At 57.4% G+C, this 25,527-nt stretch overlaps 1 protein-coding gene across 11 annotated transcripts in view; it reads left to right on the top strand.

Annotated features, from left to right (window-relative positions):
- The window catches only part of PPP1R12B (protein phosphatase 1 regulatory subunit 12B), a 168,585-nt gene that overhangs the window by 56,047 nt on the left and 87,011 nt on the right, over nt 1-25,527 (top strand). For 4 of the 11 annotated variants that reach the window (XR_003515052.1, XM_027565846.1, XM_027565845.1 and 1 more), the window contains exons 6-13: nt 405-479; nt 1,974-2,053; nt 2,659-2,849; nt 6,550-6,662; nt 9,050-9,250; nt 10,141-10,223; nt 11,057-11,182; nt 16,731-16,910. Coding sequence is in view for 6 of the 11 variants with exons in the window: in XM_027565846.1 (XP_027421647.1) it covers nt 405-479; nt 1,974-2,053; nt 2,659-2,849; nt 6,550-6,662; nt 9,050-9,250; nt 10,141-10,223; nt 11,057-11,182; nt 16,731-16,910 (1,049 nt within the window). In the remaining 5 variants the exon portion in view is untranslated. Of the gene's footprint in view, nt 1-404; nt 480-1,973; nt 2,054-2,658; nt 2,850-6,549; nt 6,663-9,049; nt 9,251-10,140; nt 10,224-11,056; nt 11,183-11,638; nt 12,807-15,856; nt 16,056-16,730; nt 16,911-25,527 lie in introns of those variants that run through there. The other 7 variants (XM_027565850.1, XM_027565849.1, XM_027565847.1 and 4 more) reach the window with 7 other exon arrangements.

Below are 25,527 nucleotides of genomic sequence, written 5' to 3'. Positions count from 1 at the left end.
CCTTCGCTGAGCTGTGGCCTGAGGGTCTCACTTAACGGGCTGCTTCCTGTGACTGGTCTTAGTGCCCACGCCTGGGCCTCCTTCTGAGGCCTCTGAGAGCCCCTTGTTGAGTTCATTGTAGCAACTGTGAGCATTTGGAACAGATACAAGTAGATTTCAGTTGATTATTTGCCAAGAGACGATAAACACTAGAGGTGAGGTGAGGATTTCCTGCTCACTGTTTCACAAAACGCAAAGCCCTGTGTCTGTGGGGGTCCCCTGTCTTACGCCTCCTCTCTGATAGAGGAGGGCCTCATCCTGGTGCTAAGTTGGCGAGTTAGGGAGGCAGCGGTCAGAGGCGTGAGGCGAGCGCCAGCTAGTCCCCGGGTAGAGGTGCGTGACCGTGGCGTCTGTCTCCTCGCCAGGGCCAGACGCCGTTCGATGTGGCCGACGAGGGCCTGGTGGAGCACCTGGAGACGCTGCAGAAGAGACAGAGCGTGGTGAGTCTGCCTGGCGGCCGTGTGGTCTGTCTGTCCGAGTCCCGGCAGTGGTCGCTGTTCCTCCAGGAACTGTCCATTAGAGGAAACACCCCCAAAGCCATTGCTGCAGAAGTTCGCTCATTGTCTTGTATCACGAGCTGGAAGGCAGACACGGCGATGGCGGCTCTGGTTGCTGGAGTTCTAGGAAGTGAGTGTGGTGTGTTGGAGTCAGTGTTTTCCAAACAGGGAGTACTGAGTTGAGGATGTCTCGTGAGTTCCTTATTGACTGAAGGGACTTCTTTCTTTAAAGGAGGTTGACTACAGGGAGGAATATGTTTCTTTCTTAGAAAGCAAGCAAACCCACGAAGCTCAGAGATGTGGCCTGGGCCGGCGCTTGGTCAGTGATTCATACCTAGCCCAGGTCCATCCGATGTCCAGTCGCTCCCTTCCTGCTCTCCTGAGTGTGTGATGGTTTGCTCCTGGGCCCGTGGCACAGTGCCTCTCAGGAGGACCATGGAGGCTTGTGCCCACGTCCAGGCACAGTGTGGAAGCCCTCCCAGACCGGGGCGAGCAGGGAGTGAGTCACATTCCACTGCAGGAGGGCTGTCGGTGGGGAGGACGGGGCCGGTCACCGCAGGGCTCCAGCAGCTCCCCTTGGGGTGGAGGAAGGTCACGCTCTTGCTTTCCTGTGTTCCCCTCTGCGGGGCCGAGGCTCGGGTTCAGAAGGGCGTGCAGAGCCATTCTGAGGGGAGAGCGTGGGGCTCCCGGCGCTCAGCGCCGTCGGGCTGGGGAGCCCGGCCCCAGAGTGGCAGATGCACTGGGCCCAGTGGGCTCCGTCACTGAGCAGTCGCAGCCTTGCTCACATCAGAGTGTGATTTTCACGGTTACGTGTTAATTGTTTTATGAATACTTTATTCTGAAAGAGTTTTGGGGCTCACGTAGGAGTTGCAGAAATACAGTAGAGAGTTCCCACGTGTGTTTTACCCAGTGTGGTTTGTCTCTGAACACGAATAGTGTCTTCACTAAATGACATCTTCCCACCACTGGGAGTGCTGCCTGCCTTTGCCTCCGCATAACTCTGGGGTCCAGGCATAAAAATACATGTTGTCTGGAGCGTGTGTCTAAGTGCTGGGCAGGTTTTCCTAAGGGCTCGTTTCCCATTTGGCACCTGTTTCTCTGTAGAAGCCTCGCCAACTTAATTCAGCATCGGATCATAGAGCGTTCTCTCACAGGCGCTTCTGGCGTCTCACCCTTTGGAGTGAGGTTTGGGGTGATGAGGTTTGGATGTTTAGGAGGCTGGTGTCCCTGAAGCTCTGGTGCCATGGTTTTCCTCTTCTCACTGGCTGAGGGCTTTCCTCTGTCTTCATCTTCTGAGCAGACCCTCCGCTGTGTCCCCTGTCCCGCCCCCCGGCTCCCCTCTGGTGCTGGTGCAGTGATGGGGCCGCTGGAGTTCTCGTCACTGCTGATTTCTTCCCGTAGTCAACATCTTCCCTTTCCTCTTCTCTTGATTTCCAGCTTCGAAGTGAAAAAGAGACACGGAATAAGCTAATCGAATCAGACTTGAACAGCAAGCTGCACAGCAGACTCTTTAAGAAGTAAGATATTTGGGTTTGAGCCCAGCTGCGTGTGATGGACGTAGCTTGAGAATTCATATGGCGAAGAGACTCGTGTCTGGTTGTAGCCAGATGGCCTTTAAACACGGGGGATGTTCGATGGGTGAGGAGGTGTGTGGCGTGGCCACGGGGGACCTGCGAGTAGGGGTCTGCGCTCACTTTGTGAAGCAATGGAGACCGTGTGTTTCTTTTTTCCCAGCTGCGGGCTCTTAGTCCCAAGTGCTTCCCGAACTGGAAGCTCTGAGCTCGGGGCCACGTCTGTTCCGCTGCCCTTGTTCGGGCGTCTCACGTGGTCCTGGTGTGCAGTGATCACGCAGTAAACATTTGTTAAATGACTTGTTAAGACTGTTCACCTCGTTCACCATGAGGAGTCGTAGCCCCGTTTTCCCGAGTGCAGAGCAGCCAGGTCTCCTTACGTCACACTCTCACGCTGGACACTAAAGGGACCTGAGGGAGGGTTTATGTGTGTTTCTGTTACCACTTCTACACAGAGGTTCCGAGGCTTGTCCCCCTTGTACCAGCTCCGCAGCGAGCTCAGAAAGTGGTTTCTCCTCTCTGAGTTACTCAGATTGTCGTCTTTACTTTAGCAAAGAGAAGATGCTCTGTGAGGAGGAGACGCCCAAGTCCCAGCGAGTGGAGGAGAGCAAAGAGTCCAGCAGCTCCAGCTCCGAGGAGGACGAGGGCGAGGACGAGGCCTCGGAGTCAGAGGCCGAGAAGGAGGCGGGGGACCCCGAGGCCGGCCGGCCGCAGAGCGCAGGGGGCCGCCACGTGTCAGAAGGCAGGTGGAGCCAGCCCTGGGGGACTGATTCCCAAACGGGCCCCAGACCGTTTGCTTCTCCCTTCTCATCATGTGAAGCCCCTTCAGTTGCTGGTTGGGGATGGAAGAAGGAACACAATCCTGGTTACCTTGCTGACTCTTGACGATGCACATTGTGTCGAGAGTCTTCAGTTTGCTGTGCAGTGAGGGTGGGGTGCTGAGCTTGGTCGGACCACCAGGCTCTGGGTTAGCCCGGGGTCTCCACTCGTGGGCAGGTGTCCCCTTCCAGGTGGACCTGGCAGATCTGGGTTTTGCTGGGTGGGTCTGCCTGCGGCAGTGGCTCTGCTGGATAACTGGGGGCTCGGGATGAGCTCAGACTCCACAGGCCGGGGCCTGTGGTCACCACATGTTCCCCTCCAGAGGCATCCCGAGAAGATACAGGGTTTTCGGTGAGGGGGTGGGCCCGCTTTGGCTGAGAGTCGAGTGTGTGTCCCCCCGGAGCCTGCCCCTCCCTGGCACCCGCTCTGTGAGGGGTCTCCTTTACTGACGTGATTTCTGCAGTTTCAGGGGAGCGCTGCCCTTGTCCACGTCTGGTCTCTCCGAGGACATTTAGGATCTTCGCTTTTGTAGAGCAGACGGGCAGCGGGTTGGTCTGTAGAGCAGGAGAAAACCGTTTAGTCCCTGAGACTCGAGTTGCAGGCACAGCGTGCTCTGGAAACGCCCATGGCAAACCCGTCACACATGTACACGTCCATCTTTCTAGCGTTTGCTTTCTTCCTGAGGCTCCCAGTGTTGTCTGGAACACGCGCCCAGGCTTCTCTGTGCCAGGTCACCGCCTCAGCGGCCTGGGCTGCTGATTGGCCCCAGGTGCCCAGGCCTCAGGTCTCTCGTTCCCTGCAGCCTGGCTCCATGCTGCTCACGCTGCTGCATCCTCTTCAGAGCCCTCCCGTGCCCCCTTCAAGGCTCTGCCTGCAGAGGGTGTCCCAAGCCCAGTGGCCTGGCCTCCCTGACCTCTCCTGCCAGGCTGCAGCTGGCCTTTGCAGCGCTGTCCCCAGGTCCGGGTGTGGGCTAGCCGCCCTGGGCTGCTGGAGTTCCCACACGGGCCCCGAGGCCCACCCCACAGTTGCTGTGCCATGGGGTTCAGCTGTGCCACCGGGGGTTGACTTTGGTCAGAGGCTGTCGGGCCTGCCAGGCTGAGGGAGTCTTTGCTCAGGCCTTCCCTGTGGGGGAGCTGCAGAGGCAGCCCCATCCCGTCCTCTCACCCATCTGCCCTCCAGCGGCACCCCCTCCTCCTAGGCCGTGGCAGGGACCTGGGGCTGGGGTCTCCGGGGGTCGCTTCTGGGTCTCAGCCTGCACTTGGCCTGGGAGGGGCAGGCACGGTCACTGGCTGTTTTGCTGAGTGTGTCCCGGGCGCGCAGAGGGTAGGAGGGCGTGTGCGTGAGCAAGGCACACGTCACGTGAGCGGTGAACGCAGCTGGCTGTGTCCCCTTGTGAGGAGGACTGTGAGTTTGGGATTTATCCCGACACTTTCGGGTCGAGGTCAAGGAGGACGAGGAGCTCACACCCTCCCAAGAACGCCCCGCGTGCGTCCACACGGGGCACAGCGCGTCACGCTTACATGGTGTGTTAAATCGCAACACCCGTAACGTGTGCTCGTTTACTCCTTACACTGCCCTGTGTGTAAGCGGGGAGGGGACCTGCAGGTGAGGTGAGTGAGGTCTCAGAGCGGGGGGTGGTGGGTGCCGAGACCCCGACTCTGACTGGGGCTCAGAGCAGCAGGGCGGGCGACACGCAGGAAGGGAAGCTGGGTGGGGCTGAGGAGAGCCGCGCCGTATGGGGGGCCGGTGCGCCTGGGCTCCCGTGCCCAGTTGACCGAGACGCTCTCCTGACGGGGGTGCCCCTTGCAGCCCCGCCCTCCTGCCGCCCGCTCATCTCTGCACCGGCTCCTCTGACTCGGGTTCCCACGGGTGGAGCCGCTGTGTTGCCTGGATGGCTCGGCCTCCGTGCGCATCTGCTCTCCCCCAGCCGTGCGTTACAGGTGCTCGGGGGCGCAGCGTGTCTGGCTGGGCCCTGGGCGGGACAGGTGCGCAGCGCTCACCTGGGGGCCTGGGGGGGCGGCTTGTGCCTGAAGCTTCCAGGTGCTACCTGGACCCCCGCGCACACTGAGCAGGCCTGGCCTCAGGCGCAGCCTCGTAAAGTGACGGTTCCGTGTGTGTGACGCACGCGTGTGGTTGTAGGGAGTGTTAACGATGTTCTGCGGTAGGTGTAAGCAGCCTGCGTTTCCCTTTCTCGTCCTGAGCTGCCGTGAGCCTCTGCTGAGTTAGTGGTCTGCTGCTGCGTGACAAGCCGGCCCAGAGCCTGGGGGGCAGCAAGACGGCTCTGTGCATGCAGCGGTGTTAGCGGTTGGTGGCTTGGGAAGCGCTCTGCCAGGCGGCTTCCCTGCCATTCGTGTGGCAGCGCTGGCACAGTCAGGCGTGTGCTGAGCCGGCGGCTGAGGGGGCTTCTCCCTTCTGGCCGTCAGGCAGGCAGCCCTGCTCTCCCCGTGGCAGCTGGATTCCAGCCGTAACCACAGAGGACAAGCTCCGCACACGCGCCTTTCCAGGCGTCTGCTTGTGTCCCTTTGCTTCTGTGCCAGGGGCCACAGAGGGCAAGGGTCAGGCCTGGGGTCAGTGTGCGGGTGGTGGGGCATGCCCAGCCCAGGGGCCACAGAAGGTTACAGGTCAGGCCTGGGGTCACTGTAGGGGGGGGCATACCCACCCCAGGGGCCACAGAAGGTTACAGGTCAGGCCTGGGGTCAGTGTAGGGGGGGCATACCCACCCCAGGGGCCACAGAAGGTCAGGCCTGGGGTCAGTGTGGGGGGGCATACGTATCCCAGGGGCCACAGACGGTCATGGGTCAGGCCTGGGGTCAGTGTGCGGGTGGTGGGGCATGCCCAGCCCAGGGGCCACAGAAGGTCACGGGTCAGGCCCGGGGTCAGTGTGTGGGGGGGTGGAGGGCACACCCAAGGTGTAGGCTCACCGGGTCAGCCTTGGGACAGCTCTTGCGGTTATTGTGAATATTCAGGGCAGTCTGAACATCTCTGCCCAGGAAGACTGCTCCGCGGGGTCGCGGGGCTGGGCCTGGGGAGTCCAGGGACTAGAGGCGCAGCAGCCCCTGGGCGCAAGCAGACGGGTTCCTGCCGACACCCGGGGGGGCCCTCCTGCTTGTGTCTCCACCACGCCCCAGGAGCGCCCTGAGAGTGCTCTTGGCCTGCGGCTGTCCCCCGCCAGGCCCACGTTCCGCCCTCGGGCCGGCTCCTCTCTGAGCCCACCAGGCTCGGCACTGGGTGTGTTCGCCGCGTCCTCACCGTGACTGTTTTGCATCTTACCTCTTTTTCAAATTGCCTAGGGAGCAAGGTCTGTCTTGTACTTTCTCTGGCTTTTTCTCCAGCCCCCAGAGTGGATTCTGCCCGTACTTACTGATGAACTGTGTGTGTGTGACGTGTGTGAGGAGAAGGCTGTCCGTTGTTCGTGTGGGAGTTGGTGTCAAGACAGAATTTCACCTGAGCCCGTTTTCTTGTAAGAGGCAGAGGTTGCGGGAGGTTTCATCGTGGTTGGAGTCTGAGCCTCACGTGGCCCTGGTGATCCGTGTGGTAACGGGTGAGTCTTTTGTGTCAGAACAGTACAGACTCGCACAAGGGTTTCCTCATGCACTTGTGGCTTCTCCTGTCTTTCACCCCAGATGACGGGCCGGGCGCCGTCCCCAGCCGTCCCAACTCTGACAACAGGAGCAGCGTCACGGAGCGGACCCCTGCAGCCCCGCAGAGCGCCGTTCCCGCCTCTTCAACCAGGAGAGTGAGTGTGTGCGGTTAATCTGGGTATTGCCCCCGTTGCGGTGATACAATTACAAAGACCTTAAAGATCCAGTCGAGCCTGTTTTTCTTACTTGAGTGTAGTTGGCTCACAGCATGCGTTTCAGTTGTGCAGCAAAGTAATTGTTATACTTGCATGTGTATTTTTTTTCAGGTTTTTTCCGTTATAGATTATTACAAAGTATTGAGTACAGGGTGCCAGTGTTAATACAGTAGGGTCTTGTTATTTTATATACTTTTGTTGTTTAGTTGCTAAGTTGAGTCTGACTGCAACCCCCATGGTCTGTAGCCCTCCAGGCTCCTCTGTCCATGGGATTTCCCAGGCAAGAATACTGGACCGGGTTGCCATTTCCTTTTCCAGTTTTATATGTAGCAGTGTATATATGTTAATCCCAGATTCTTCATTCATCCCTCACACCCCTTCTCCTTTGGTAACCGTGAGTTTATTTTCTGTCTGTGAGTCTGTTTTGTAAAATCGTTTTTTTTTTTTCTGATTCCACACACAAGTGGTGTGGGGATGCGTGTCTCTCTCTGACTGCACGTGGTCCGATCACCTCTCCATCCGTCAGAGTCGCCGCAGATGGCGTTAGCTCATCCCTTTCTGTGGCTCTGTCGTGGCCGAGTGTTGATCACATCGTGTACTGCGTCTCCACATGCCGCCCGTCACGGCGGGCTCAGGCTGCTGTGACGGGGGGCACAGACGGGGTGGTTTATACTTTGAGGTCTGTGTCCCACCGTCCGGAGGCTGGAAGTCTGCCGTCACGGTGCTGGCAGGTTCCATCCTGAGGTGGTGAGGGCTCTCTTCCTGGAGCTCAGACGACCCCCTGGTCTCCAGACGCTGTCACTCTGGGTGTCAGGGCGTCGGGGTGTGGGTCGGGGGGTGGACACGAGCAGTGCGTTCATGACTTGCCCGCAGTGCGTTGTAAAGAACTTAGAAACCATGGCCCGGCGATGTGGCTGCCGTGTGCGGGGTGGCCAGGCGCCAGCAGCCTGGGACCAGGGGAGTGCTGCCACGGTCTGTCATCCCGAGTCTGAGGTTGGGGCGCACGGGTCACAGTCGGGCTGGGTGGAAGCCAGGGCGCAGCGACGAGCACGCGTGTCTTCACTCTCCCTCCATGGGTGAGGTCTGTGCAGCTGCTGGCGGGAGGGCAGAGGTCAGAGGGGCTGAGGGCCAGAGCCTCCCTGGCCTCGTCAGCCTGAGGCTCACCGCAGGGGAACTGGCACATGCTTTGGCTGAGGTGCTGGGAAGCGCTGTGCTTCTGCACGCGCTCCCTCACTCGCTGGCCCCTCGGCGCCTCCCATGGGGACCAGGAGGCAGACACTCGGCCGTTCCGCGTTCTGGCGGCCCCGGCAGGACGTGGTCCTCACTCCGTTGTGAGGAGTGTGACCGGATCACCCGCTCTTTAGGAGGAAAAGGACTGGATTAGGAAAGCCACTGACACACACCCCTGCCGCTTTGCTCAGAAGATGCTGAGGGAGCCCGGACGGCTCTGAAAGAGCCCACAGGGTGCTTCTGCAGAGCCCCTCAGAGGGGTGTGCACGAAAGAGCAGATCTAAGCACGGCGAGGCTTCTGCTGCGTCCCGCTGTGCCAGCAGCAGAGTTGGCCTGGTTCTGGAGCGGGACCAGCGCTCCGGCGGGGCCCCCGTGGCCAGGGAGGCGGTGGGCTGGTGGTCCCCGGGCCAGCTGTGCCTCAGCCTGTCTTTGGCTGACTCCGGTCTGTGATGTGTTCTGTGGTTTGTGGAAGTGAGATACTTAAGGACAGTGTAAGCTTTCTGTGAACCTTTCTCTTTTAACGTTAACATTACTTTTTAACGAAATGATGGTAATGAAAACGGTCATTCATTTTTGAAAGCTGTTCTCTTGGCAGAATTTAAAACCTGGCAACCGTATAACTTCTGCCATTTTTTTCTTTTTGATTTTGCTGCTTCTTGAAATCTGAAATGCTTAGAACTGTCGCCTATATCAGATTAGCTGTTTTCTTGAAGCAGCTAGAGTCTGGGTGGAGAGGCCTGCGGTGTGTGTCAGTGTTGCCTTAAGTCAGCTCACCACAGCCCCGCCACAGGGCCGTGGCCCGCCTGTGTTCCCCAGGGTCCACGTGTTGCAGGAGGGTCAGCGCTCAGCCAGGTTCACAGGTGGGTGGGTGGAGGCTTGGAGACGGGCAGGCTGCTGTCCCCTGGCCCTGTGTCAGCACTCACCCAGCTGGTGGGTCCTCTGTTGGGTGGGCGCCCTGCGAGGGCTGGGGGCTGCTGAGGGGTGGCCGTGGCGCCCGGCCTGCTCTGGGCCCCCTGTCCTCCTCACGTTGCCCTCGCCGCTCAGCCAAGGATGGGAGGAGCCGTCGGGACCTCACCTCCAATGCCCCTTCCCTCTAGCCCTCCAGCCTCTTCAGCAAGCCGGAAGAGACCAGGGACGAGTCTCCGTGTTCGTGGAGGCTGGGCCTCAGGAAGACTGGCAGCCAGAACGTGCTCAGCGAGGCCGCTGGGGCCAGGGAGGCCCTGCGGGACCGGGGCGCATCTGTCCACCGCTCGGCCTCCAGCCCCCGCATCTCCGCCCTGATGGACAACAGAGAAAAGGTGCGGTGTCCTTCGGTGGCAGTTCAGCCTCGGGGACACATGGAGACAGTGTCTGGGGCCTAAGCTGCTTCTGGAAGTACGGAGTCTGTAAGAGGAGACCCGCGTGTTGACCATCGGATAGCTGTTTGCTTGAGATGATTTGGTTGTCCAAGAAAGAAAAACCCTTTTCCTTTTGGCCTGCCTTCTGTTCTTCCCTTCCGTGGTCCCCTAGGGCAGAAACTTGAGAGCGTGCAGGCAGGGATGTGGCCTAAAACGTTCTCTGAACCAGCACCAGTGGCTCGCTCTCTTAGTGTTCAGAAGCAGAGTTCCTTAGTTGGGCTTTCAAGCCTAATGAAGCTCGGGCAACTGAACACTTAGAAAACAAACTTCCGCATCTACTTCCCTGACTAATGGGTGTATGCGGGGGCTGAGCTCTCACCCGCTGTTCCCTGGGAGCCGCGTGTTCCTGGTCTTGAGATGGTCCAGGTTTCACGGGGCATGCTGGCGGCTTGTCTGAGCGGCCGGGTCTCCTCCGAACGCAGCCCCCTCAGTCAGCCCTGTGTTTCTGGAGACGCTCGGGCCAGGGTGTCAGCACGTCTGTCGTGCCTGTGGCTACCTTTCAAGGCAGACAACGTCAGAGCACAGCTTGTCTCTGGCTTTTCAGAGGTCCCCTTTTGGTGGGACCTGCTGCTGTTCCCTTATTTGATCATCCCGGCTTTTCCCAAGAGAATTCTCTCCCTACGTGTTGGCGTCTAACGGAGGAGAGCTGGGAATAAGCCTTTGTTAATACCGCTCAAGCAGGAGTTGGTGCTGAGTTTGGAAGTAAATCACGCAGGTGTGTAAGCTCTGCTTCGCTGCCCCAGTGTGTCAGGGCGGGCCTTCTCTGTGCTTCACTTGTTTTGACTTTGCAGGAGAGAGAAACCAGAAGCTCCTTGAGTTCACTGGGGCTGCGGAGGCCGGGCAGCACTAGCGACCTTGAGGAGAAGGAGAACAGGTACTGTCGTGCCCCACCCCCCAAGTCCAGTGCGGGGTCCCCGACCCGCCAGGGGGCTTGTGTCTGTGCACAGCGGGCTCTGAGAAGGGGGCTCAGTGTCCACACGGGTCTCTCAGCACAGGGCCTGGCCCACGGGCAGCACTAGAAACCTTGTTACAGAACGGAGTGAGCAGCTTCTAGTTTTTATGTCCATGTTAAGATGAGTGTGGGAACTGTGACCTACGTGGTGTCTCAGAGCCGCCCGCGGGCTGGAGCCGGCTCCTCAAGGCGCAATCCTACCCCCACAGCCCGGGCGCCGCCTGCTGCCTGCTGGCGGCACGGAGGCCTGGTCCACCCAGGCCTGCTGGAGCGGCCTGCACTTGCCACAGTCCCCACCTGGGAAGGGCTGCTGGGGGACCTGGGGAGGCAGAGGCCCGAGTTGTCACCTGAGGGTGAGCCTCTCCTGGGTGTGTGCCCTGCTGTGAGCCGAGGGGCTGCTTCTCCTGGACGCTCGTCCTGTCCATCCCCACTCCTGCTCTGCTTGCTTGGAGTGACCTGCCCTGGGCTGACTCGCCAGCCTTTCTAAACGAGGAGCAAAGTGACTGCTCCTTCCAGAAGCTCCAGACCCTGGGAGCGAGGCCTTGGTCCCCAGTGAGGAGGGCTGGCCCTGAAGTGGGTGAACGGGCAGACAGAGATACTGAACTGGTCCTCCGTCTGTGCAGGGAGCAGCGGAGTCCGCAGACAGGCCCTTGGAGGGCGTCCCGCGTGCCCCTCTGCCGCGCTCCCTGTCCGCCCCGCCCCTGGCGCGGCGGGAGGCAGCGGCCTCAGCGCCGCCCTGTCTGTTGCCTCCGCAGAGAGTCGGCTGCTAACCTGGTGCGCAGTGGCTCCCAGCCCCGGCAGCCCTGGAGGGACGCAGCCAAGGGGAGCGAGACCCCGCAGACGGCCGCTCCCTCGACCTACGTGTCGACCTTCCTGAAAAGGTACCTGCCCCTCACTCTGGCTGTGGACAGATGGGTAGTGACTGCATGCCTTTTTACACCCAATTAGCATCACAAAAGTGAATCAAAGAATAATTGCTTTTAGATTTCTTGGGATTAACATCTTAAGTAATTTTAAATTAAAGTTAATTTCTTTTCCTAACTGAGTTAGAGTAAGCTAATTCCAACTTCTCCCCACAGACAGATCTGAATACACACTCCGCCCTTTCAGTCCTGTGCAATCTGCAGCCACTTCGGCTCCCAGCAGTGTCTGAGCGGGACTGAGCTTAAGCCCCAGCCTCGTCTCCAGTCTCACCTGGGGAGCGGGGAGGCAGGGAGGGGCCCAGAGGGTATAAGGGGAGATGGGGACGGTTTTTTATTTAAAAGTCTTGTATTGAAGCTTGTTCATTCAGGGACTTGAGTTGTTGTTTTTTTTTTTATGACTTTAATGGCCCTCAGATCCATCAAGATGTGAAAGTCGCAAGTGTGGTGCAGAGAAGGTACCCGGGTATCCTGCCCCTTTCTCACCTGTATGCCCCTCTCTGCAGTTACTTTCTTTGCCATGTACCAGCCAGCAAGCAGCGCACCCCTGCCAGAGCCCTGAAGCTGTAAGACACAATTAATATTTCAGTTTAAACTTTGCTGCTCCTGTGGAAGAATCTGACTCTCGTGGCTTCTTCTGCATCCTCTCCTCACTCCCACTCTCTTGCCCTCCACCTGCCTCTTCGTGCCACAGTCTCCATCATTAGGCGTTTTGGTGCTTGGTCGGCTGCCTAGATACAGGCTTTGGCCACACACTATGTTTGGGATAAAAACTGTTTTCATTTGCTTGGAAGAATCTTATCAACCAGTTAACATCAGAACGTGGGCACCGTTCTGAAATCAGAGAGCCACTGTAGCCTTTTGAAACTTCAGCTCTGCAGATGTGTCCTGTAAGAGAAGGCTCAGCTTGGACAGCATGCCTGCCCGGTTCAGGGATGCAACGGAAGCTTGTCCCACAGCCTCCGTGCTTCTGGCTTTATTGAGGCTGTTGCCTGTTTGTCTTCAGGGGCGAGGCCTTAGTCTGAATAGATGCTTTCCTGCTCCTTATGGTTGGATCCAGGACTAAGAAAAGTTGTCAAGGAGAATAATGTCCTAGACCTTGGAGGGGCGAGGCCGTGTTCGCTCTTCAGGCCTGGTGGGGTACTGTGGCAGGCTGGGGCTTCCACGTCCACGTCTCAGCGGGCGCGTGGAGGGAGTAGTGTTTGGTGGGCAGATGTCGTCTGCACAGTCTTGGTGAGCCGAGAGCTTGGCTGGGGGGAGGGCCGCTTCTCTGTAGGGCGGGAGTGCGCTTCCTTGTGTGAGCGAGTCTGAGAGAGCAGATCTTATTTTATGATCTTTCAAAAGGAAAGAAACATACACAGTCGCTATTTCAGACAGAAAGCGCGAGGAGGTGTTTGTCATTCTTAGACTATGCCAACTCTCAGAAACTTCCCGTTTGCTGTTCTACGCAGAAATTCCTTTTGTACAGCCAGTAAGATGTGTCTTTTGCCCAAGAAGTCTTCCTGACCATTTCTGCTCACACCCCCAGGTTGCTGTTATGGTCAAGTTTTTAAATAAATTCAGACTCACATGATTGCCTGCTGCAGTTGAGGTGGTGGTTGCGTGTCTTGGTGGAGCAGAGAAGCTGAGCTCCGCCACCTCCCGGCTGCTGCTGTGTAGACATGGACCCCTGACCCTCAGGTGCCCTGGCCTCTGGCCGCTCTGCGCTCTGCGCTGAGTCTCTGCTCCAGAGCGTCTCCAAGCTTTTGCAGTGGTGCTTCTGTCTCAGGGAGGCCTCTGGGCTCGCATGACTTTCTGTCCTAGGGGTTGTCGGAGTCTTTTCCAGCCTCCCCTCTCAGGCCCACTCCGTCCATGCATTCTGCTTCCTCCTGTTGCACCTCTTCTCCTGTCCTCCCCTCTGCAGGTTATGGACGAGGCCTGCTGGCTGCAGGCCCAGCGCGGGTCAGGCTGGGTCCCTCTACTCCCAGCGGCTGCGTCCTCTCCTCTGCCCAACTTGCTTGAAGCGCCCAGATGGGCGGGGAGGTGGCGCTGGGCGGGTGGTGAGCCTCGCGTCCTGGAGGAAGTGACAGTGCATCCTGTGCTGGACATAGTGGCCCCTCCGTCTCCACCTTTCAGCCCATCGCAGCCCACTCCTGCTGCCTCCCTCCTTGCTGGGGGTTTGTCCAGCTCCGGGCGGCCGGCAGCCCGCCTCCCGCCCTGCTCCGTGCAGGGCACACTGCTGGTCTGTGCACCACGGCAGGTAAGCGCTGGGCCGCCGGCAGGCCCTCAGGTGCGGCTTGGCGAGCTCGGGTTAGGTGTGCGCAGCCGCCTCAAGGCTGCCTGTCCTGTCCACGGAGGGGCGTTCAGGCTTCAGCTTAATATGGCCGCTTTCACTTCTCAGTAGCCCTGCGGTCTGGACCGCGAGTCCAGGCTCAGACTGTGTGGCAGATCAGAGATCACAAACATCCCATCTTTCACCTACATTTTCTGTAGTGCTCAGTAGGACTCTTCTGTGTCTCTTTCTGGAGGACGGCGTCCAGACCCCGGTGACAGGAGGCTCGGTCCTGCACTGGAAGCGCTCGGGCCGCGGTGAGGAGGCTGTGGCGCTGGTCGTCTCTGTCCCGGCCGAGTCTTCCTGGCGTCCGGCCCGTCCGAGCAGCAGCTGGGCGGGCGGAGTGTGATGTGGCGCGGAGTGTCTGCTGCGGCCGTAGCTGGTGTGACTGTGGTCAGAGCTCTTCCCCGGCTGCGGCCAGGGCCACTCTGCTCCTGTCCTTGCAGCTGGCACAGGCAACGAAGCGTCCGCGAGGGCGGTGCCGCCTGCGCCCGTGCTGGGGCCGCCTGATGCTGTCCTCCCGGCGTGGTGCTGCCCTCTGCTGGGCGCTGCTCACAGCCCCGTGTGACCGTGCACACTCGCGCCAGGCCCCACTACAGTGCGCTTGCCCAGGGTGCTAGCCTGTGGGGACAGCCGTGTTCTCCCGCATGTGGCGACGCTGAGGCAGAGAGGCTCCCGGCGAGCTCAGAGCGTGGCCTGGGGGCGGGGGGGCAGAGGAGGCGTAGCAGCTGCCCTGTGTTGAGCCCCAGTCTGGGCCAGGCATGGGGCTCGTGCCGAACAGCGTGACATCAGGACTTGGTTCACTCACACGTACAGTACACCCGGTAATGGGGACTGCGGTGTGATGAGTCTTCATTTTTCCCCTCAGTCAGGACGGTCCCGAGACAGGGCTGGCGCGTGGCTCGAGTCACAGTGGTTGGAGCGGCTTCCGTTTCCGGGGTCGCCTCGTGGTCCCGAGCGTGGCTTCCGTTTCTGGGGGCTGCCTCGTGGCCCACAGTAGCTGCTAGAGTCCTCGCCATCACGGCTGCATTCTAGGCCATTCAAGGGAGGAAGAGGAGACAGGGCTGTGTGCCAAGAGGGAATGCCTCTGAACTGAGAATTTCCCCCGAAGCACTAGCTTTCTGCTTAAGCCTCGCTGGCTCCCTCCCGCAGCCGGGGAGACTTTGACGCGTGTGGATTCTTCACCGGGCTCGTGGCTGCCCTGAGCCATAGGGGCCTGGAGTGAGCAGCATGACTGTGGGTGTGTCCTGTTCGGTCCTGAGGAGCCCCCCCAGCTTGTGAGCGGCGGCCTCACTTTACAGATGAGGAAACAGACCCAGAGTCCAGCCATCTAACCACGGCCACGAGGCTGGAAGGAGCAGAGGCGGGCTGAGCCTGAGTCTGTGCATTTTGGGGCTCTTTTCTTTTTCACTTTTTTGTTTCTACTGAGTTTATCTTTTATTCTGGGCACTAAGTGTTCCACAGGTTTGTCTTATTTAATCTCACAAGACCTTGCACTTGCAGTCTTCGTTATCCCTGTCTTAGAGGGCGAGAGATGGGAGAGGTTAAGCTTGGCCCCAGGTGGTTCCAGAGCCCTGGAGCTTTTCCTCTTCCGATCCCAGCAGCCTGTAAAATTATGCACTTCAAAATAGTAAAAATAATATTCTGTAATTTAACAAAATAAAATATTTGGCATTTCTCCAGCATAAGAAATTGCAGAGATCAAAGCATGTTTTAACTAAGCAGAATTTCATGTGAGGTTTTGATGATTGTAAATTTTTTATACCTTTGTTTCTGGTTAATTTTATTAGTGCTTCCTGGAGACTTATACATCTTGGAAGTCTGAGAAATTATTTGCCTTCACTTTAATTAAAAAAAAAAATGTGAAATCTCACCTTTTTCCTGAGCTATTAACTGCTTCTGGAGAAGTATCTTGTGTTTTTTAGACACCAGTTCAGAACTGTTCTATTTTTATCCTTGCATCTAGGTACCGTATTGGTAGTTTTATGATCTGATCATTCTTTCAAGCTTATTATAATGTGATTATTTGAAAATGAGCTTATAGCTACTTAAAGCATTTGTGGTAGTTGTAATTAGGTGAAAAAAACAGATTTTTAGCATTTATTACTTCCATTGCTTCCCCATGTCTGTGAGTATCAATTTTGGGTCTCTGTTACCCCAGCAACAAGCTGTGACATCACAAACGATGGCTTTTTGGGTGCAGAGCCAATGGCTGCTCTCAAGTCTTTGTTAAGAAACAAAGATCTTGTTTTCATGTAAATGAGTGTAATTGCACAGCTTGCCAAAGGGAAGTCTGTCTCAGGGTTGCGCGTAGGATCCCGTTAGTTTCTGTTGGGTCACTCCTGTCTGCAGTTGTGAATGTGGACAGTCGGGCACTGGCTCCCTGGAGAGAGAGCGCTTGCTCCGCTAGGTGAGGTTGCAGAGTGCTCCCGAGTGGGTCTGGGCGATCTGGGAAGACGGTCGTCTGCCTGCCTGGTGTCGGCCACGGCCCCTCGGGGCTCCCTGCCTGGGGCTGCGGGCGGTGTAAGTGACCTCAGTGTCGTCTCGTGTGTGTGTGTGTGTGTGTGTGTGTGTGTGTGTGTGTGTGTGTGTGTGTGTGTGTGTGTGTGTGTGTGAGAGAGAGAGTGTGGAGACCAGGTGGTGCTCAGGAGGCATTCAGAGCACTTTCGTGTCTGTCACTACTTGTGCCATAGCTAATTAAGTGACATTTTTTTGTATCTCAAAATTTTTTTTTCCCTTTTCAAGATGTCAGATTGAAAGCATAATCACTGTTGTAAGATTTAAGAGCTCAGAATTAAGAAAACAGACCGACCACAGACAAATTCTGAGCAAGAAGATTCTCTGGGCAAGCCCTCCTCAAGGCTCTGCCTCTGCCAGGGCGGTGGTGTGTGTGCGTCTGTGTGTGTGTGCGTCTGTGTGTGTGTGCGTCTGTGTGTGTGTGCGTCTGTGTGTGTGTGCGTCTGTGTGTGTGTGCTGCCTGTTCCCTTTCTGCTATGTCCTCCTGACTTCAGGACCCCTCACAGGTCCCAGGGCGGTGGTGTGTGTGTGTCTGTGTGTGTGTGTGTCTGTGTGTGTGTGCGCGTGCTGACTGTTCCCTTTCTGCTATGTCCTCCTGACTTCAGGACCCCTCACAGGTCCCAGGGCAGTGGTGTCTGTGTGCTGACCGTTCCCTTTCTGCTGTGTCCTTCTTGATTTTAGGACCCCTTACAGGTCCCAGGCCGACTCCACGGCAGAGAGAGCCGACGGCGTGGCCTGCAGCAGCCCGCTCTGTGTGATCACGAACCGCCCCCCGCCCAGCACTGCCAGCGGGGTTCCAGCCACCACGCTGCTCTGCGCCCCTGGCCCTGAGCCCTCTGTGGAAGCCAGGCAGAGGAGGAGGTGTGTGGCCCCCGCCCTCTGTGGGCTCTGCTCTGCAGCAGGAGGTGGGAGGTGCAGGGTGGGCGGCGACAGTGAGCCCCCAGCTCAGAGGCTTCTCGGAGACAGAGCTTTCTGGTGCGGCTCGGGTTTGTACCCTGCCTCTTGGAGACTTTTGGTGGAGATTTTAACTACTTCTGGTTATTTAACGTACGTACTTCTTCTGTTACGGATACAGGCGTTTCTTCTGTCCCCTCATCTTACGGAAGAGAGGCCCCTCAGGCCCTGTCTCCCCTGGCGCTGCAGCGCCTGAGCACAGGGAAGGGTCTTAGTCCCGCTCTGTGCGGCCCGTGCCGACCTCTGGCAGCAAAGGAGAGCAGGGACACGATAAAAGGCTCCGAGAAGCAGAGCTCGATGTGCGGTGGGGATTAATTTGAGAAGAATGTCAGAAAAGGCAGTGGACAGTGCGTGGCGAGTGGCGGGGGTCAGTGGCTGGCTGTTCTGTAGACTCACTGGAGGGGTGGAGGGAGCAGCCGAGAGCTGACCTCAGAGACTTTAGGGAGGAGCTGAGAGAGCTGACTCCACACTTAGGGTGGAAAGCGAAGAAGAACTAGAGCCTCTGGTGAAAGTGAAGAGGAGAGTGAACAAGTGGCTGCAAACTCAGCATTCAGAAAACTGAGATCACGGCATCTGGTCCCATCACCTCATGGCAAATAGACGGGGAAACAATGAAAACAGTGGCAGACTTTATTTTTCTGGGCTCCAAGATCACTGCAGATGGTCACTGAAGCCTTGAAATTAAAAGATGCTTGCTCCTTGGAAGAAAAGTTACGACAAACCTAGACAGCATATTAAAAAGCAGAGACATTACTTTGCTAACAAAGGTGTCTCTAGTCAAAGCTATGGTTTTTCCAGTAGTCATGTATGGATGTGAGAGCTGGACTATAGAGAAAGCTGAGCACCGAAGAATTGATGCTTTTGAACTGTGGTGTTGGAGAAGACTCTTGAGAGTCCCTTGGACTGCAAGGAGATCCAACCAGTCCATCCTAAAGGAAATCAGTTCTGAATATTCACTGGAAGGACTGATGCTGAAGCTGAAGCTCCAATACTTTGGCCACCTGATGCGAAGAACTGACTCATTGGAAAAGACCCTGATGCTGGGAAAGATTGAAGGCGGGAGGAGAAGGGGACCACAGAGTATGAGATGGTTGGATGGCATCACCGACTCGATGGACAGGAGTGTGAGTAAGCTCTGGGAGTTGGTGAAGGACAGGGAAGCCTGCTGTGCTACAGTCTGTGGGGTCGCAAAGAGTCAGACGCTGCGACTGAGCAACTGAACTGAACTAAGCGTCGGGCCTGAGAGACCTTGGAGTATGGACTGAAATGGACAGGCCGTTTTCTCCCATTTGATGAAGTGGTGAAAAATAGAATGCATTCCATTTGGGAATTGAAGACTGAAGACATAATTATCCCTTTTTTAAGACTATAAAAAGAAGTGAAATGTTAGCAAAATTTAGATTCCAGTTTGACTCCATTTTATTCTGAATATCCAAAAAGAAGGAGTGTTGTGTTTGTGAGTGTGTGCACATGTGTCGCAGGTCAGAGCGTCTTTTCATCTACAGATACAGTGAGTTATATGCTCTAGATACGTGTTTATTGTAAAGATAGCTCAAAGGCATGTCTTTTGAGACGAAATGGAGGAAGATAGGTTGAAAAAGTGCTTTTCTTCTTCGTTTCCTTCCTTTCTTTTTTCATTATTTACATAAAACTTGAAGAGATTCTATTTTTTGGGCTAACAGGTTGCAGAGCCAACAGTTGTCGTCTTATGATGAGCCTCCAGCCAGGACAGGTTTAGTAAATCAGATCTTCAGTATTTGCTGTTTGTGCGTCTCGTAGCTCAGACGTGAGTCAGATGCTGTTAGTTTCATCCAGAGACTGAATGCGAAAGTCATCTTTGATTTGCTGAAAAAAAACTCCCTTTGAAAACTGCTCCTGAGTGGAGACAAGTGAAATGGGTTAAATCCACTGTTGGGACCACGGGCCCTGAAGGACGCTGAGCCAGGGGCTGCAGGCTGCCCCGCTGCTGCTCGGGAGCCGCAGGGAGAGCAGGGGACACGGCGACGGTCTGCTGGGGCTTTATAACCTCTGCGTGGCAGCCTGCTGCGGACTGTGGGCTTGCTTCAGGAGTCTCCTGCGATCCGCAGTATTTACTGAGTAACAGCTCTGCACCACATGCTGTGTGGAATGCGGTGCGTTTCCTCAAGGAGCAGCGCGCATAAAAGAATTAAGTCAAGGTGCCTTACAGAGGACTCCTGGGGGCTCAGAGAAAGTCAGGCCAGGAGTGCAAGGCCCACCCTGTTGGGAGCTGCGGGGAGCGGGTGTGCACTCCAGGCAGTGCGCGAGGCGCTCCGCGCTCCAGAGGCCCTGGAGGAGACTGACATGGGGAGGGTGCTGGCCAGGGTGGTCCGGGCTGAGGCCCCAGGGCAGGCCGGGGCTGCGAGGGGCGGGCGGCCACAGCTGGGAGGAGTGCGGGCTTGCGCGCAGAGCCGTCATCGGCCTCAGGAAGAGTGTTCTGAACACCTTGCAGAGATACGCGTCACACAGTGTGTGAGTTGCCAGGCGCGATCACCTGTCCACGTTAAAGCCTTCCTCACCTCAAGAGGAACCCAGCTCCTCGCTCTGTGCCCCGGTCCTCACTCCCCGCTCCTCGCTGTCCTCACTCCCCGCTCCTGCCCTCTGTCTCTCTGGAGCTCCCCACCTGGACCATCGCCCCGAAGTGCCGTCCGGGCATGGTCTTCTGTGACTGGCTTCTTTCCCCGGCCTGGTGTCTCCAAGGCTCTCTGTGCTGTGGTGTGCGTCAGGACTTTCTTCTTCGTGTGGGTGAACACTGTCCTGTTGGATGGCTATCCTGCATTTTGTTTGACATTCATAAGTTGCTGGACATCTGGATTGGTCCTGCCTCTTGGCTATTATGAACATTCAGGTACAAGCTTCTGTGTGGGTATATGTTTTCATTTCTCTCGGGTGTATACCTCAGCGTAGAATTCCTTAGTTATCTGTCCATAGAAGATTTTAGCCAAAATAATAATCATAACTTGGTCTGAGTTACATTTTTTAAAACTCTGCCTTTTGAGCTCTGGTTGCAGCGTTGCGTGTGGAGTGGACAGGGAGGAATGACGGGGAGCGGGTGAGGCGACCCGTCGGGGCCTCTGCAGACAGGGGAGCGGGGCGCATGGAGGAGGGCGGTGGCCGTGGCGGGACAGGATGAGGAGCCCCCTCGGGGCAGCTCCAGCAGCGCAGTAGGTGGGCCCACAAGGACCTTGTTCCCCGGTCAGCGTAGCAGAGTGGGTCTGAGCGAGGAAGAAGGAAAGGAAGCTCTCAGGGGGCAGATGTGAGGAGGCCCCAAAAGCCAGAGTGGTCTGTGTGGCCCGGGGCAGCCTGAGGCCTGGGGGCTGGAGGCTTGGATCTGGTGCCCAGTGTGGACGCAGGACGCCGGTCTGTGGGCCTGAGTGTGTTTAGACCGTTCACCAGGAGCCCATCTGGGCTGCCTGGGTCCCGGCCCCTGCTCCAGAAGAGAGAGGTCTAGGCAGGGATGGAAAACTCTCGATTTTAAAGAATACATACGTATATGTTTTCTTCTTCAGGTTCTTTTCCATTTTAGGTTATTACAAGATACTGAATGTAGTTCGCTGTGCTTACGGTAGTCTTTGTCGTCAGAAAAATCTTTGGGCTGTTTTTACTATGCATGCAGTTTGGAAATCCCAAGCCAAGACTCTAACGTAGGATCCAGCTGTGTACTCTGGAAGCCTGGGGGCTGGCATGGCACACACACGGTCGAAACTACCTCGAGAAGAAGCACATGTGCAGCCCGGGGTCTGAGGCATTTCCGTGCCGCGGTCTCCTCCAGAGATGCCCTCGCAAGCAACGCTGCACGCGCTGCGGCAGGCAAGGGTGTGCACAGAGCGGGGTCCGGGCCTGCGAGCTCCGGCAGAAACCGCAGACTGTGCCTCGACCGTCATGTCAGCACAGTCCGCCCGCAGGGTTTTATTGGAGCCCCACTGGAGGACTGTGACCTGGAAGACCGTCTCAGGAGGCCCCGAGGACGGTTCTCCCGTCGGAGGTCCTGGCACAGCAGGGCCGTGAGGTTTGGGACCACAGGCCGTCTGTCCATCCATGACGTCTTACTGGCGGTTGGCACGACCCGGTCTGCTCATCCTCACGGCCCCATCCAGGAGGAGGGCTCTCTCTGAGGGGCTGTCTTGTCAGGGCTGCTGCTGCTGCTGCGTGTAGTTGAGCAGGCATTTCTGCCGACAGAGGTTTGGTCTGTGTGAAAGGCAGACACGCTGCATGGTAGAGGCGGAGGGGCCGGAGGACAGAGACGTAGTTTTACGCCTGAGGCATTCTTGTCTTGCCACGAAGTCTGAGTTTTACTCACAGTGAGGGTAACTGGGAGCGAGCAGTTGTACTAAAGGCAGGTCTGTAGGCAGAGCAGTCAAGTGAGGGGTTGGGGGCGCTTCTTGGGACAGGAGGCTCTGCTGCATGCTCGTGTGTTCAATAGTGCTGTGTGAGCATGCTGCAGCCTCGCAGTGAGACTGCCGTGTGCCCAGCGCAGGTGTCAGGAGGCGCAGTCCCAGCAGAGCTGGCCCGTGTATCCCTGGGGAGGCCAGCAGGCCACCCGGAAGCTGCAGATCTGAGGTCGGGCGTGTGGACGGGCCGACCGCACAGTGCGGGTTGGAGGCGCAGGGGAGCTGCCCACAGAGGTGCCGGGCTTGAGTTTTGAGGGGTCGGTTGTGGGCAGTGTGGGTGGTGATTTAGAGGGAACATGAGACGCGCAAGGAACAGGTGACTGTGCTTGACGCTGGGGGGAGGTAAGGCCGTGCGGCGTTTGCCCAAGTGTCTTCTGTGAAGCAGGTCTAGATGAAGTAGTAGTGTTCTGTGGCTAAGTGAGCTTGTCAACTGCGGTTCAGATGGTCAACTGCGGTTCAGAACAGGCTTCCTCTCCAGCCTCAGGGCAGGGAGGGTGAGCATCTGCAGCCTTCCCCACTTTCCGTGTCTGCGGAATCCTTGTATTTTTCACAGGAACCCCAGTGGTATTCCGCTGGGATAATCTGGAGACTGTGGCTCCCAAGGGGCGGGCAGGAGCTGGTGGTGTTGTGTGTCTGTGCTGAGAAGCCTGAGCTGCTGCTCTCAAGGCTGTGGGCTAGAGTGTGTTCAGCTGGGGAACAACTCGAGCAAATAAAACATGCCATTTAAGCCTTTACAGAATCAAAGTCATTCAGTTTCTCCTTCAGACAAACACAGGCTGAAAGAGAAACAAATCACATGTTTTGCAAACAACCGAATTTTCCTTCTGAGAAAACACGCTGGGTGCTCACTCTTCGCCCTGACGCGCAGCGTCCTCTGAAGTCGGGTCCTTGCGGCGGTATTCCGGCTCCTGCTGGGAACTGGAGGCCTGTAGCCTGTGTTTACGGGTCCCGTCGGAGACGGACAGTGTCGGGACCGGTCCTTCAGACCGGTCACAGCGGGACCTGACTGGGGGAACGTCGTCTTGGGAAACATCGCCCTCTGCAGCGTCACTGCAGCCTGTGAAGTGGGGTGTGGGTCACCGTGCCCAGTGCACTGGCTCTCCCCTTCTGAGCTGCCTCCGTGGCTCGGTGGGTGCAGGAGCAGCTGCCCCCTATGGGGCCCTGAGCTCAGCCTGCGAGCTGCAGACAGGGCCACTGGCGTCAGTGCAGGGGCTGGCCCAGGGCACGGCTGCGACACCACGTGGTGACCACACGGGAAAGGTTAGCACCGGGCTCTTCTCAGGGATGAGGGATAACTTATTTTTGCTCTATTTTCCAGAGTTGTAGAGTGATGGAGTGTTACTGTTGTAATGGTGGTGGAGGGCCGGCGAGCTCTGTGGACAGGTCTCTGTGAGGATGTGAGTCTTTGAAGAGGCCGCAGTCCTTGAGGAGCAGCCTTAATAGTTAAGTGGTTCCGACACCGTATGCAGAAGTCTAGGTAATTTATGATTTTGTTGCATAAGCTCAGGTCAGGACCTCTGGAAATTTATTACCTTTGAGAAGGGCACAATCTTAGATTTACAAAGTTTCTTTTTTTTTTCCCTGAAAAGCACCCCTGTGCCTGGCACATTCTTGTTACCCGATGGAAAGGAAGGAGGTTACGGCCCCAAGTTGCAGGTGGAAATGCCGAGGCCCAAGAGCATCGAGGTGGGCGACGGGGGCCATGTCTCAAGCCTCTTTTCCTCCCCATTGAACTTCCTAACCATTTCTTATTTTGGATTTAAAATTTAAAAAAAAGGTTCAGTCCCAGGGCCAGTCCATCTCCACGTGTGACGGGAGCACAGCCATGTCCACCTCATGGCCCTCCAGGCCTGCACCCCGTTCCGGGGCTGCTCCTGGGCCTGAAGGCCCCCGGGGCCATGGGACTGTGTAAGGTCACTGGACCAGAGGCGTGGTGGGGAGGGCACGTGGCCGGAGCAGCTGCCGAGAGACCCGCAGCCTCAGGTTTCCCTTAGCAACCCTCTAAACAGCCCTGCTAATATTAGAGCGCCCGCCTCTGGTCCTCTCCAGCTTCCCCCTCCCACAAGCCCCAGCCCTGAATTTTACGTTCTTTTTTTTCTTGGCGCACTTTTCTTTTCTTATAGAAATAACCAAAATGGTTTCTCTCTACATGAACTGAAATTATTTGTCTTTCCCCAGTAGCTCCCACACACTTGCTTTGCGTGGTGTGTTTACAGCCGAGTTGGGCACACCACATGGGTCGACCTTCCTGAATTCTTCGGGGTCTTAGGAAGCTGGGCAGTTACTCCGCTGAGTGAAGCTGTCAGCAGATTAATTTGGCCTCGTCTTTGGAATGTGAGAGATTTAAACCAAGTAATTAAACTCTGAATCATGGTTTTTTAAAGCTGTTTGACTCATCTCTCAGGATCCATGCTGAAGACAAGGCAGTGGTCAGCTCGAGGAGAGGTACTCTGGAAAGGGGTTCCCAGCTCCTCCAGCCTCTGAGCTTTGTTCTGAAATGAGTGTTTCCTTTGCCTACGAGGCTGGGTAGCTGTCGGTCCATGCCTGTCTCTGGCCGCACTGCGGGTTGCTGGGTTGCTTGTGTGGTGAGTTACCATGTTGACTTACCGGCGGTTAAAGACAACACTTGCCTGACCTGTTTCTTCCATGTCAGGAGGTCGTTTGCGCCATTTGGTCACCAAGCACACGCCTTGCCATGCAGCGTCGAGTATCACTGGTTTGGGGGCGCCTTTCGTGTGTCCCGAGCTCCGACAGCCACCCCGTCGTTGCCGCCGTGGCCCCTGCACCTGCCCGAGTGTGGTTGCGGGTGCTTGGGCACCTCCGCCCGGCCACGTGCCCCACAGGCACAGGGTGTCGGGGTCTGCAGGCACCTCCCAGTGACTGTGGAGGGATGTCTACAGCCGGTGGGGAGCATGCGTGGCAGCCCCGCCTGTCCCCCTCAGGGTGAAGTGGAGGGTCCTGCCGTCACCGCCGGCTTACATCCAATACTGCAGGGCATGAGTCAGCCAGGGGGAGACGCAGCTGGTCTGGGTTTAAGAGCCAAGTGGGAAGGAACTGCTAGCGTGTGTAGGGTTTCCTTTGGGGCTGATCCCAGTGTTTTAAAATTGACTATGGTGCTGATCGCGTAACTTTTAATACACAGAAGCCGTTGAGGGGAGCACTTGAGTGGAGGTGTGGCGCATCCTGGCTCCGGGAAGCTGTCTGCACATGGCACGGTGGTGTCCAGCCCCCTCAGCAGCTCCGGGAAAGCGGGCCCGGGCAGTGCCTGCCGAGGGCTGCTGCAGTGAGGCTGAGGGGCCGGGGAGGGAAAGGCTGCTTTCTGTTGCTGAATGCAGCCCCTGAGACACGCACTCATCGGGCCCAGAGGCAGTGGCGCTTGTCACGTGGCTGCTCAGCTCCCCACGTAGCAGTTCAGGAGTGGGGCTCCCCGAGCACCCCCTCCCCGCGGGACGTCCATGTCCCGGGGGCCCGGGGCCGCTGCCCCTGCTCCCAGCCCCGCAGCGCCAGCGCCGGCCGTATCAGCCCTGAGGGCACAGCTAATCTCCTCCTGATAGGGGGTTCTTTTTTCAGAGCTGTGAGTGCTTGTGCCCGGTGGGAGGGACCAGAATGTTGGGCCCTCACTCAAGCCGCCCCCACCCCGTACCAGGTGATTTTCCCATGTTAGGAAAATGGTCGCTTGCAACAACCTCACGAAACGACCTCTAGTGCTTACTAGGGGAGGGCTGCAGAGGGGCGGCCACCTGTCCGTTGAAAAGCAGGCTCTGGCAACGCCGCTGCCAGGCCCAGGTGTGTGGCGGTGTGTCCGGGTGCCCGACCTCTCCCCTCTGTGACTTGACCTGGCAGCAGAGTCCTTGCCGCCCCTGGATTTACAGAAGTGGGAGGCGCGGGAAGTGGATCTTGCTGCTTTGGGTTTGCGGCTAGCTGGCGTGCCACCCCGGGCCCCCGCGAGCGCGGGGCCTGAGCGCGGAAGCGGCGGGTGAGTCTGCCGGAGACCCTGATGGCCGGAGCCTTTTCCGCTGTCCGCCCTCCCCTCCGATTCTTCGGGAGGCGGGCGGGTGTGCACGCTGCTCGGGTGCCATGGTTGGGGCTGGAAGTGGTGAGGCCAGGATGCGGTG

Source organism: Bos indicus x Bos taurus, chromosome 16 (genome assembly GCF_003369695.1).
Source record: "Bos indicus x Bos taurus breed Angus x Brahman F1 hybrid chromosome 16, Bos_hybrid_MaternalHap_v2.0, whole genome shotgun sequence".
In the NCBI taxonomy this organism is placed as follows: domain Eukaryota; kingdom Metazoa; phylum Chordata; class Mammalia; order Artiodactyla; family Bovidae; genus Bos; species Bos indicus x Bos taurus.
This window is presented reverse-complemented; position numbering and strand designations above follow the sequence as displayed.